Here is a 12,077-nt window from a genome sequence, read left to right on the forward strand (position 1 = left end):
AAGAGGACTCCGAGTCAGACCTCAGGCAAAGGCAGGTTTCAACTAAGAGAGATCGCTGTTCAGAGATCTACACGGTGCAGATGACCCAACACCTGCATCTGGCTGGCCAGAAACAAAAGGGACCACCTCAGATACCTTGTCACTAAAACAAGTATCTTCACATTTTGTTTTGTTGAATAGAAGATTGGAGTGTATAGAAAAATTGAAAACTGAGTGAGGTCTGCACTGTCTCCATGTTAATTTCCTCGTTTTGCTGTTGTACTACAGTCAGATAAGATGTCACCACCTTATCTGAGACACTGAGGGACTCAGCTTCCTATGAATCTATAATTATTTCAAAATAAAAAAACTAAGAACAAAACAAAATATGATTCTTCTAATACTGTGCAGAGACTATTAATATTAAATGAGAATTCATGAAGAATTGAGTGAAAAGACTAAAGCTGTAGGGTTTCATTTGTTTTTAAGGGTGGAGTAAAAACTGAGCTAATACCTCTGGGAGGTAGGATTTGGGGTTCTTTAAATTTTCTTCTTCATGTTTCTATAGACTCACATTTTCTATAATGAGCATGTATTACTTACATTATAGGAAAAAATTACATGCTAGTTTTTGTTTTTTTTTTTTTTTTTTTTGGCTACGCCACGCAGCTTGCAGGATCTTAGTTCCCCAAGACCATGGATCGAACCCGTGCACTCAGCAGTGAAAGCGCACAGTCCTAACCACTGGACCACCAGGGTATTCCCTTAAGGTTAGTTTTTAAAAGAAAAAATGAGATCCTCTTATAGGGCCTGGAAGAAAAAAGCCAGAAAAGAGGGCATCGAATGGTGTCTCAGTTAACACTCCTGGGGAGGAGCGTCAGCATCTTCTATTTAATATAGCAAATGGGGCTTCCCTGGTGGCGCAGTGGTTGAGAGTCCGCCTGCTGATGCAGGGGACACGGGTTCGTGCCCCGGTCTGGGAGGATCCCGCATGCCGTGGAGCGGCTGGGCCCGTGAGCCATGACCGCTGAGCCTGCGCATCCGGAGCCTGTGCTCCGCAACGGGAGAGGCCACAATGGTGAGAGGCCTGCGTACGGCAAAAAAAAAAAAAAAAAAAGATTAAAAAAAATATATAGCAAATGGTAAACCTCCGTACATGGCACATTGATTATTTTGATTTTTTTCCAGAGGCAGATACTATTGTGAGTTTAAAAATTAATACAAATACTTTAAAAAATTCCATTTATAAATAACTGGTCAGTATTCTTCAAAAGTGTCAAGGGCCTCGAAAAACAAAGACTGAAGAATGATTTCAAATTAAAGGAAACTAAGACATGACAAGACTAACGTGCGATCCTGGGTTGAACCTCAGACCAGAGAAAGGACATGATGGAACAACTGATAAAATATGAATAAGCCCTGCAGACTAGAGGACAGTACTTTTTCAGCATTAATTTTCTGATTTTGATAACTGCACTGGGCTTGTGTAAAATATTAACACTGGGGAATCTGAGTGAAGGGTATATGGGAATTCTTTGTTCTATTTTTGCAACTCTGAAATTATTTCAAAGTGAAAAAAAGTTTTAATTTAAAATGCAAACAGGCTCTTTTTCTAGACAAAAAAAGTTCCATTTGTAAAGCCAAGTTTGATAATGTTCTATAGCTGGGGAACTTCTACTCAAAGGAGGAAAAACGGTCATATATATTTGGGCCATATCTACTTGCCAATAATGGCAATATTACTAAGTTGCTCAGCTATCCCCCATTTCTGTGGTCCAGCCACTCTCCCACAGTCCATGAGGAAACTGAGGTACAGACAGGTTATAAAAGTGGTCCAAGGTCACAGAGCCGGTGGCAGAGGGGGGTTTTAACCCTGGCAGTCTGCATTCTACAGCCACCATCTGAAGTGAACAGAGTGCAGGGTTAATGTCAGACTCGGGCAGGACCGAGGGAAGGAGGAATGTTGTATCGACCGCAGGTGTCTTGGTAATATCATAGCACCCACCCCTCCAATCCCCACCACCACCCAAGGCTGGCTCAGAGGGTCACCAGAACCCACCCTAGTCCTCGTGTCCATGCCAAAGGTTCTCAACTTCCCAGCTAGTGCAACACACATGCCTGGTGAAGCCCCCGTGCATCAGATACCCCCATGGGGGACAGCCTAACTGACGGATAAGAATGCTCCAGCACACACAGAGCTATCCTGTGGCCCTGGTCACAATGTGACTCAGGAGAGAACATAAAATTTAGACACTGCAACGTTCTGTTGACTGCCCTATGACAGTGGATTAAACTGATTTCTATAGAATATTATAGGAACAATTCAACAATTTTTTCCATTGGATGCTACCTCGCCAACGTAAATAGAATTGACTTTAAAAGATACTTTTATAAGTATTTTATAAGTATTACTTATGATTACTGGTATTTCCTTTAACACCCACATGTAGCTCCAGCTTAATCAAAGGAATTCGTCTAAGCTAGGTGGTTAAGAGCATTTATTACAACTGTTTTGAATTTCAGTTTTATCCATAGCTATTCTCCTTAATAACAATTCCTAAGAGCAATTACTTACACGGGTGCCAAGGAGGCTCTTAACATGGTTGAAGCCTGAGGGGAAAGGGGAGAGAAGGAAATAGATCGTGTTAAACATTGACAGCAATGCATTAATCCCAAATCACTGTAACGGCACAGAACCAACAGATTTGCACAGTTTTTCATCCACCAGGATTCTCCAATCATAATCGTATATGATTTAAAAATTAGCCCAAGTCCAAGTTTAGTAACACCCTACTGACGCATTTCCCAAGCCACCACCTTTGGCTTGTTGCTACTCCACTCCAAGCAGCAGTCTATAAGAAAACGGGTGGGTTCGCCCTGACCAAGCTCCCAGAGGAACTTAAAGCTGCCTAGTCAAAGACATCATAAAGAACAAAAGCAATGAAAATCAGTTTATTATCCTGGTTTTCTTCTTTATTAAGATTTTACCTTTGAGTATAAAAATAACATGCACTTGGCAACAAGTCGCTCTAGAGGTGTTTATGGAAAAAATTCACAATTCCCCTCCCACCCTACCCCCTTTTAATCCTGCCTATAGGCCAAATCATTGCCTACTTTATGGGCACGTCCCATTTATTGTTTTTTTGTTTTGCTTTTGCTACTACAGCAATGTGGTATTAAGCATGTACTAAAATAGAGAAACCACCAAATGCTGTGAATGGCACTTGTTTGGATGGACTCAAACCAACTGTAAAAGACATTTTGAGAAAACACGGGAAATGTGAAAATGGACTGCACTGGTATTACATGATACTAAGGAATTAGTATTAATTATATATGGCACTGTGGTTACGTTTTTCGTTTTTTGAAGCCCTTATCTGTTAGAGATGTATATTGAATTATTTATAGGTAAAATGATGGAATGTTTGGAATTTGTCTAAAAGAACTCTAGGGGAAAAAAGTAAGTAGAGGCGAAGAGAGGAAGTCTCAGCCGTCTGTGGAGCCCTTCCCGAAGGGGCAGGCAGTAGTACTCCGTTCCCTCTATGTCACCACAACCGTCGAACGGAACATTATCCACGCTGATCATATGGAACTGTGATCATTTTGCAGCCATTTCTGTGCCCTTCTCCTTTAGCAGACACGGAGTTTCACAAGGGCTGCAGATATAGCACCTGCATGTCCCCAGCACCTGGCACAGTACCTGGACCACAGAGGCACTCAATCAACATTTATTTGTTGAATGCATGAATGAAGACTGACTTCCAAAAGTGGGCACTCTGGAATCCTTGACTGATTTAATAACTAAATGTAATAAATCGGCCCCGTTCTCGACTGCTTCCCTTTGCAGTATTTACAGATCCCCATATTCTCACCTTGAAGACCGAAAACCCTGCTTTTAAACCCATGTATGTTCTTGTAACTTTTAACCTTTGACTTTTCCTTTTCTTTTTTGGCCACACCGTGCAGCTTGTGGGATCTTAGTTCCCCGACGAGGGACTGAACCCAGGCCCTCGGCAGTCAGAGCTCGGCGTCCTAACTACTGGACTGCCAGGGAATTCCCTTTTCTTTCTTTTTTTTTTTAAATCCTTGACTTTTTAAAAATTAATTACCTGTTATTCCTGTTATTGGCTTAAACAGCAAGGAACTCAGAACATTGTTTGAAATGTCATCTACATGACTTGTCTAACACACTAAGGGGATCAAGGAGCCAGTAATGTGGTCAACGAAGGACACAGCCATAGTAAAACACTAGCATAATATATACACCACAGAAAAATATTTTAAAATTAGTGATATTGGCTACTTCATATTTCCACAAATAAAATTCATTTACATACACCCCCCCTTTTTTCATTTTTTTTTCTTTTTTTTTTTTCCGGTACGCAGGCCTCTCACTGTTGTGGCCTCTCCCGTTGCGGAGCACAGGCTCTGGACACGCAGGCTCAGCGGCCATGGCTCACGGGCCCAGCCACTCCGTGGCATGTGGGATCTTCCCGGACCGGGGCACGAACCCGTGTCCCCTGCATCGGCAGGTGGACTCTCAACCACTGCGCCACCAGGGAAGCCCCCCCCATTTTTCATAATTAAGAAAATGTTCTCTATCTTTTAAAACACTGATTTTTTTCTTTTTCTAAATTCTGTATCATTCTATTTGCCCTGTGAAGAAATTAATTGAAAAGCAGTAATAACTGACCCTTTCATGAGAAGAGCCAGTATGTTAAACAGTATTGAGACTTTACTATTCAATCAAGTAAAAAAATTTTTTCTTTTAAAGCTGGCAATGAGCCGAGGGGAGAATGGCCCAGCCTGCTCCTAACAAGGGAGGAAGTTGTGGTATTTCATTCAGTAAGTGCTGACTGCCCACCATCTAACAGGCCTCTGCTAGGCACCGCTGATATCGGTGAGCAAGGCAAAAGCCCTCTTCTCAGAGAGCTTGCAATCCAATGGGCAGAATCAATGATCAAATAACTCTCCGTGCCTCACCTGCAAGATGGTGGCAGTGCTATACCAGTGGGTGCAGATGCCAACAAGAGCGCATGGAAGTCAGCATGGCTTCCCCTCTTTTCTGCCTGTCCACGCTGAGCTCCCAGTGCTGACGGGGATGCTAGAGCTGAGAGGTACTGGGCGTAAGTTATGAAGTAGAAGTTGACCTTAACATTGACACCCAAGTATAAACTTGCCCACGGAATGGAGAACTCACAGAGGGCGACGGCTACCACTTCCTTCTAAGGTGGAGGCGTTAATAAGAATACTCGAACACTGAGGGGGCTGCTCTGATCTGTTGACTAACCTTTACTTTGGATTGGATTTCTAAAGGTCACTGCCACCAGCTGCGGGCGCTGCTCTGCGTGTAGGCGGGGTGGACACAGCTACGACAGTCTGGCTAAGGAAGAAAAGCCCCAGGAAGAGAAAGCTGGGAGAGGCCCCAGAATCATCATCAGTTGGAATAATTTCCCTCTCAAGGTAACTCTGGATTTTGCGTATGGACCACAAGCCCAGGGAGCATCCCCTCGCTAAGGAGGCCCTGACCGCAGCCCCAGTGGGTGCTGTGTGAGCTCCGGGATTCTACGCTGGGCACTCAGAGTAAGGCCCCCAAGGCCTGGGGCACCAGGAGGAGGCCGGCGCCCCGGCCACGGCGGATGTGGGCACAGATGGGTGGCGCTTTCCATTGGGCAAGCACAGTGTGAACGTGCGGCAGCCCTTTCCGGGCACAGGTAGAGGCCAGCGGAACGAGGAACGTATGCACCTGTCAGTCAGTCGCTGAGCGCCTGTGCCGTGCCGGGCTCAGGGCAGGGCTCTCTGCAAAGCTTGGACGTGGGAGAACTGAACTGCTACCTAAGCCGAGAGTGAACGCGCAGAACTACGGCCCCACCCCCTCCCAGCTGCAGGCAAGGAAGCGGAGCCCGGCCCTCGGGGTCATGGTGTGGGCGAGGGCGTTACTGGGGCCACACGAGCCTGGGACCACTCTTGGTGACAACAGCGGGATGAGGGGCTTTGCTAATGACGCATGACGTCAGGAAGCGTGCTTAGAGAAACCGGGAGGAGGTGTGACGTGGCGAGAGTGTCCCTGGGTCACCAGCGACTGGAGGTGGACTGGGTTGGCGGGGGCCTGTCACTGTGGGACTTCTCCGGGGAGTTTGGTGTACGGCTGACGGTTGTGAATCTCAGTACCCAGCGTGTCTCAAACTTGTGACATCAACAGTTTGCTTGGGGACGGGGACATCCCGTGGGACTGGCTTCGAGGCACACACTTCGGGAACTGCTGCTCCATAGGACGGCAGCGGGCGTGCGCAGCCCAGGGAGGGTCAGAAAGAAGGAGCCTCGACGACACCAGCAGCAGCTGCGAGCCCCAGGGCGACAGGAAGGCCCCGTCTGGAGCCAGAAACCTCCTCGGACCAGGCTGGCCCGCTGCCAGCCTTTCTTCCCTGGCCCCGCCCACGTGGGACTAACGCTGAACCCAGGTGCCGCCTGTGCGGTGCAGGACAAAGGCAGGACCCTTGTCAGGCGACCTCACGGGGAATGGTCACCAGGAGAGGTTAAGTCACCACCGAGGGAAACCTGAGGAAATGTGTGTTGGCCACGTGACAGAGAGGCAACAGGAGCCGGGGACCCAGAGGGGCATCCGCGCCACATGGACAAGGGAGGCTGCTATGGCCAACTCTGTAACAGGAAGGGGTACGGACACAACTCGAAAACGCAGGGTTGTGACCGCAGAAGGGGAGCACTGGAATGGAAAACTGTGCAAATGCGACCTGGAAGCGGCGCTGTTTCTGCGTGCGTGCGGCGTGGGAGTGCCCGGTGTCTGAGCCCTTGGCCTTGCCTCACCACCCCGCAGCCTGAAGGCGTCTGAGAGCCTGGGGCCGGGCAAGGTGCGCAGCAACGGCACACCTGGGGAGGTGCCAGGGGCTGGGGCTTCTTGGGGTTTCTGAGACCCAAGTCAGGCCGGGAGAGACAGATGTGCATGAGATCGTGGAGGGCTGGGGACTCCATGCTGAGCACATTGGACCAGAAGTAACGAGATGGGGTTCCTGTATGTACCTAAATCCTTCCTGAAGCCTGAGGGCATAAGTAAATAAATAAGACACAACCAGAAAGGTCACTCCAGCTCCCGTGTGAATGAGCCATCAGAAATCTACGAGTTTTGAGACTGAGACCAGGCAGGAAATGTTGCTCTAAGCCAGGACAGAAAGAGGGAGAGCCTGAACGGACACAAAGCAACAGAGGCAGGGCAGGAGGGAGGAAGCCCGCCCAGATCCCCACGGCCACCTGAGCACAGGGCAGAGGAAAGGGTGACTCCCGGGGTTCCCTGGAGTGCCATTTGCTGAGACAGAAACACAGGAGGGAAATCACCTGTGTGGAGGAAAAGATGAGCCTGGGTTGGGACACGGAAAGTGTGACGTGCCTGTCAGACATTCACGGGGAGAAGGCCGGTAAGTCTGGGTTTGGAGGTCGGGGAAAAGGTCTGGGCTAATGGCATGGTTACCCTCTGCCAATCACGGTCCTACCGACTGATGAGACCGAAGGTATTCAATCCTCACATCACCAGGGTCCGTTCAGGTACGTGACAGGCACGGGCGTGTGAGGTGTGGTAGCGAGAGGGGAACCAGGTGTGCAACTCCTCCTCCTCGATACACAGAGCACTGGGCCCAGAAAGGCTGCCTCGAAATGCAGTGGCAACAGGGGGAAAGGGCAGGCGTCCTGCCAAGACTTAAGCAAGCCACCTAAGGGAGAACGCCAAGGCTGAAGATGCTGGACTTCATTTGCAGAGCCACAGTCCACGCAGCGGGAAGCTTCGGGAAGTACCCTCCTTAGCAGAATAGTGCCACAGCAAGGCTTCTGAACAACTGCACGAGGCCACCTCCCAAAAGGGTCACCGCCACCACCGCCCCCCGCCCCACCCCTGCAGGTTTTCACTGCTAACAAAGATGGTTGATTTTGGAAGTAGATGCCTCCTAAGATTCACATGTCCTGGACCCTTAATATATTTAATGCTATCACACCGGGAAGTACTGTAACTTGTATTTCCAGTGCGGCCTACCTGGAGTCGTGGAAGAAAGGGAGGGTTAATTCCCCAAAGAGCCATTTTTCCAATAAGGATGGGTTTAAATGGAAACTTTCCCATCCGATGAATCACAGACCTAGAGGCGTCACACGGTGGGACTTGGGACCCAACCGGGGGCTGTGCTCAGATTTCCACCTTGAGAGTGTCTCTGCATTCATGCTTGCTCACTGCAAACAGGGGGCTAAGAAGAGAAAGGCATGCCAAAGCACTTTTAAATGCTATTTGCAGCACACCAAGATGGATGCTGCATCATTAGAAAGAGCAAAAACCCGACAATGTCTGCCAGAGGAATGGTTAAATGTACCATATTCTCAAATTAAAATTCTGAAAGATAAGGGAAATACAAGTATGCGAAAGGGACATGAAAGACTTTCAAAAATGTAGTTAAGTGAAAGGAGACAGCTGCAGAATGATGTGTAATAAAATCTCAATTATATACAATTTTTAAAGGTCTAGAAGATGCATATGAAACATAGTCAACACTTATCTGTGGAGGAAGGCAGGATGGGGTGAGTGTGAGGGAGGGGAGGGGTTTCTGCTTTGCTCCATTTACTGCTAAATTGTTGTGTATTTTCCAGCTAACACATATTCTTGTATCCCTTGTATAACCTTAGAACACAAAAAAAACTCTCCCTCTTGTGCTCTGAGGAAGAAGTTTTTCCTTTTACTACTTATCACTAGATTCCTGATAATATAAAATCAGATTCATCTCAAATCCCAGCAAATAATGGGCCCCAGGGTTTGGAGCCTGATTTGGTAAGGACCACGGCACGACAAACCTGGGGTTAGGGTGGTGACAAGCAGTCAAGCTGCAAGAGGCCACCCAGGAGAGCTCTCTTCTCAAGATTTAATCCATCATTATCAACCCTGGGAGCACATGGATTTGACGGCCAGCTCTGATAATGCATCAGACTTCCGGACACAGTTACCTGGGCGGGAAGGAGGTAGGGTGGAAACACACTTCTTATCTCCTCAGTGGGGTCCTCGGCCTCCACACATACACAGTCTTCACACATACCCCCCAGAGGGGGTGACTTACTGGATTTGCACCGCCCTACACCCCCCTCCTCTGGGCAGTGAGGCTGCACAGAGAGCACAGCCCCAGTGGTATGGGTGGAGGGGGTGCAGGGCAGGGGCTGGGCCATAGCTGTCCATGACGGGGGGAGAACGGTTCTTTAATTCCAGGGCTCAAAAGTAGCTTACCCACCTGCCTACCAAAAAAAAAAAAAATCCACATTCTCCAATATAAGCTTTGTCAGAATCAGTGGCAATATCTTCAGCTCCTTTTTCCTTCAAGCTATGGTTGTAGTTTTCGATTGGTTCGGAACCCAGGGGGAAGAAGGGTCTTATTTACTGAGCCCTTCTGAACTCTCAACAGTGAATGAGGTTGCAGACGGCCAGACTCTTAACAGCCAGACTTAAAAACCAGTATCAAAGGCACTAAACGTCGTAGTACCAGCCATTTTCTGATGGGCCTCCGCCAGGCTCTTGTCAAGTACAGTGAATTGAAATGCTCAAGCCCGGGGAGAAGCTGATCAAGGACCAGGCTAGAAGGAAGGCTGGTCTGTGCCTACCTACTTATCTTGAAATTGATGGCATCCTGTTTGGACTTAGGGTAGACTATATTCCCTTAAACGAATAAAAAAGCAATCTTCGTCCAACTCCTAGATCCTATTGGCTCAGTCACCAGACATCCGATCTAAATTGTATCCTAATTTCCTCTTCATGCGTTATAAATCTGATATCATACATTGACATTAGGCATGCCTAGTCAACTACAATATTCTTTTACACTTCCATAATGACCCCTCACCCACTTTTTATCACATTCTAAGAAAAATACATTAGGAACAATAAAAAATTGTTTGCAGTTTTTATGGCCTGTTACTAAGTCAATAACTCAAGTGGGGAAAAAAAAAACGGTTACGAGATAAGGCAAACAGAGCACACCCTCTCTCCCGTGGTTTCGGAGGCTTACACTCCATACCTTAGTGCCACCATAACAGGAAAGGATGGTAGCACCAGTCTCTGGACAAATGAAGGTAACTTCTAATGGGATGAAATATCAGATACGTTGTTCCCCCATTCCCTTTTATACCACTCCTTTTAAACATGACATCAGTTTTGTTCACGTGGCCCGTGGGATCTTAGTTCCCTGACCAGGGACTGAACCCGTGCCCCCTGCAGTGGAAGCGTGGAGTCTTAACCACTGGACTGCCAGGGAAGTCCCAGCATCAGTTTTAAATATGCTGGATGCAGCACTCTGCCAACAGACAGGATTCTTGTATATGCAAGACAGGGTGGGATTTTATAAACAAACCTGAAGAACACTAAGTATTTACTGAATTAACACATAAATGGAAGGGGGGGGAAGAAGTGGTCTTATTAGACACAGATCATGCTATGCTAATTACTGCTAGAAAGCCATCATTTTTGGTGAACACACTCTATCCTTAATGTTACCTTAGGTTGATGACTTATAGCTAACCATACACTGGACACAGAGGGTCAACTCAGCCAGGCCACAAGGATGTGGCTTGAAGCCCCTCATCCTAGAGGGCCCATGAGGGAGTTACTTTTTCGAAACTCAGATGTCTGTGTGTGCTTTACTGACATTTTAAAAATGGTCGATTCGCTAAGATTCCTGTATGCTGACATCACTGCACCCACATACTAAAGCATGGACTCCGCAGCTCCTGTCCATGTGTGGCACAGCCGACACAGCGATAGCCTGGCGGTGCACTTCCACGTGCACCCCGAGGACACAGTCAAGGACGCTGGCTCTTCACCACGTTACCGTGTCCTTTCTACCAAGATGCAAGAGAGGAACTCTCCTCAGGTCTTAGCACCAGAAAAACCCTGTGCAGCAGTTTTTTGACCTTCCAGTCCTCAAAAAAAAATGTACTTAGACTTGTTTTTAAATTGTAAGAGTAATATACCTACTTGGAAAAAGTTCACGGTCTAAAGGGCACATAGGGGACGTTGGTGGCATTGAAATGGTCTATTGTGGGCATGTGTGATGGGCTCGTAGGCGTTCATTTTACTGCTGTGCTTCACGGGCTACACGTGTAGCACAAATGCCGTTTTAGATGCAGTGAATATCACCCTCTCTTCCTTTAGAAATAAGTCATGTAACTGTTTTTTGCACAGGCTACTAGGAAGCCCACAGCCAAATCTGGGTCTCGCTCCCAGGGGTACAGTAACTTAGGACATGCATTTTTTTATACTAGCCTAAGCCCTGGCTTACTTTTATTCTTCCTACCCTCATTTTCCTTTAAGCACAATTTCTTTTTTTCCCCCAGCATTACTGAGATATAACTGACATACAACATTGTGTGAGTTTCAGGCATACAGTGTGATAATCTAATAAATGTATATATTTTGAAATGATTACCACAATAAGGTCAGTTAACACAGCTGTCACCTCACATAATTACCTTTTGCTGTTGTAAGAACATTTAAGATCTACTCTCTTAGAAACCTTCAAGTACACAATACAGTATTGTTAACTGTAGTCATCAGGCTGCACATTACATCCCCAGACCTATTCATTTTAAAGCCAGATGTCTGTACCCTTTGACCAACATCCCCTCGTCTCCCCCACTCCCTGGCGACCACCAATCTACTTTCAGTTTCTATGAATTCTAACCAAAATTTCTTTCTTTATTTTTATTTTCTATTTTTTCATTTCTCATATTTGTGTTTTCTCATAATAAGCTGCTTCAAATCTACTTGAGAATCAGGTAGATTATTTTAATGCTGAAAAAGGCCTTGTTTATGAAGACTCTAGTATTAATGTGCAAACACTTAATTAAAAGCTGGGGCTCTGACCCTCGGGGTTGCCTCAGGATCACCCGGTGCTTCCTTCCTAATTGCCCGGCTCCACACACACAGCCTCCGGACCAGGAGGCAGGTTGGTGTGCGCTCCCGGGACATGGGTTCACGGAGACACAGCTATACTCGTGCCCCTGGTTAAGAACGTGACTCAGCTCCACATGCCTCCAGGTGAGCTCTCCTAGGAAGGACACATCACCTA

At 47.0% G+C, this 12,077-nt stretch overlaps 1 protein-coding gene across 2 annotated transcripts in view; it reads right to left on the reverse strand.

Annotated features, from left to right (window-relative positions):
• ARMC9 (armadillo repeat containing 9) overlaps positions 1-12,077 on the reverse strand; it is a 143,453-nt gene that overhangs the window by 95,588 nt on the left and 35,788 nt on the right. For both annotated transcript variants that reach the window (XM_082631085.1, XM_082631084.1), the window contains exon 10: positions 2,555-2,589. In XM_082631085.1, the coding sequence (XP_082487211.1) occupies positions 2,555-2,589 (35 nt within the window). The remainder of the gene's footprint in view (positions 1-2,554; positions 2,590-12,077) is intronic.

This window comes from Mesoplodon mirus (assembly GCF_964341445.2).
Source record: "Mesoplodon mirus genome assembly, chromosome: 8".
NCBI classification, from domain to species: domain Eukaryota; kingdom Metazoa; phylum Chordata; class Mammalia; order Artiodactyla; family Ziphiidae; genus Mesoplodon; species Mesoplodon mirus.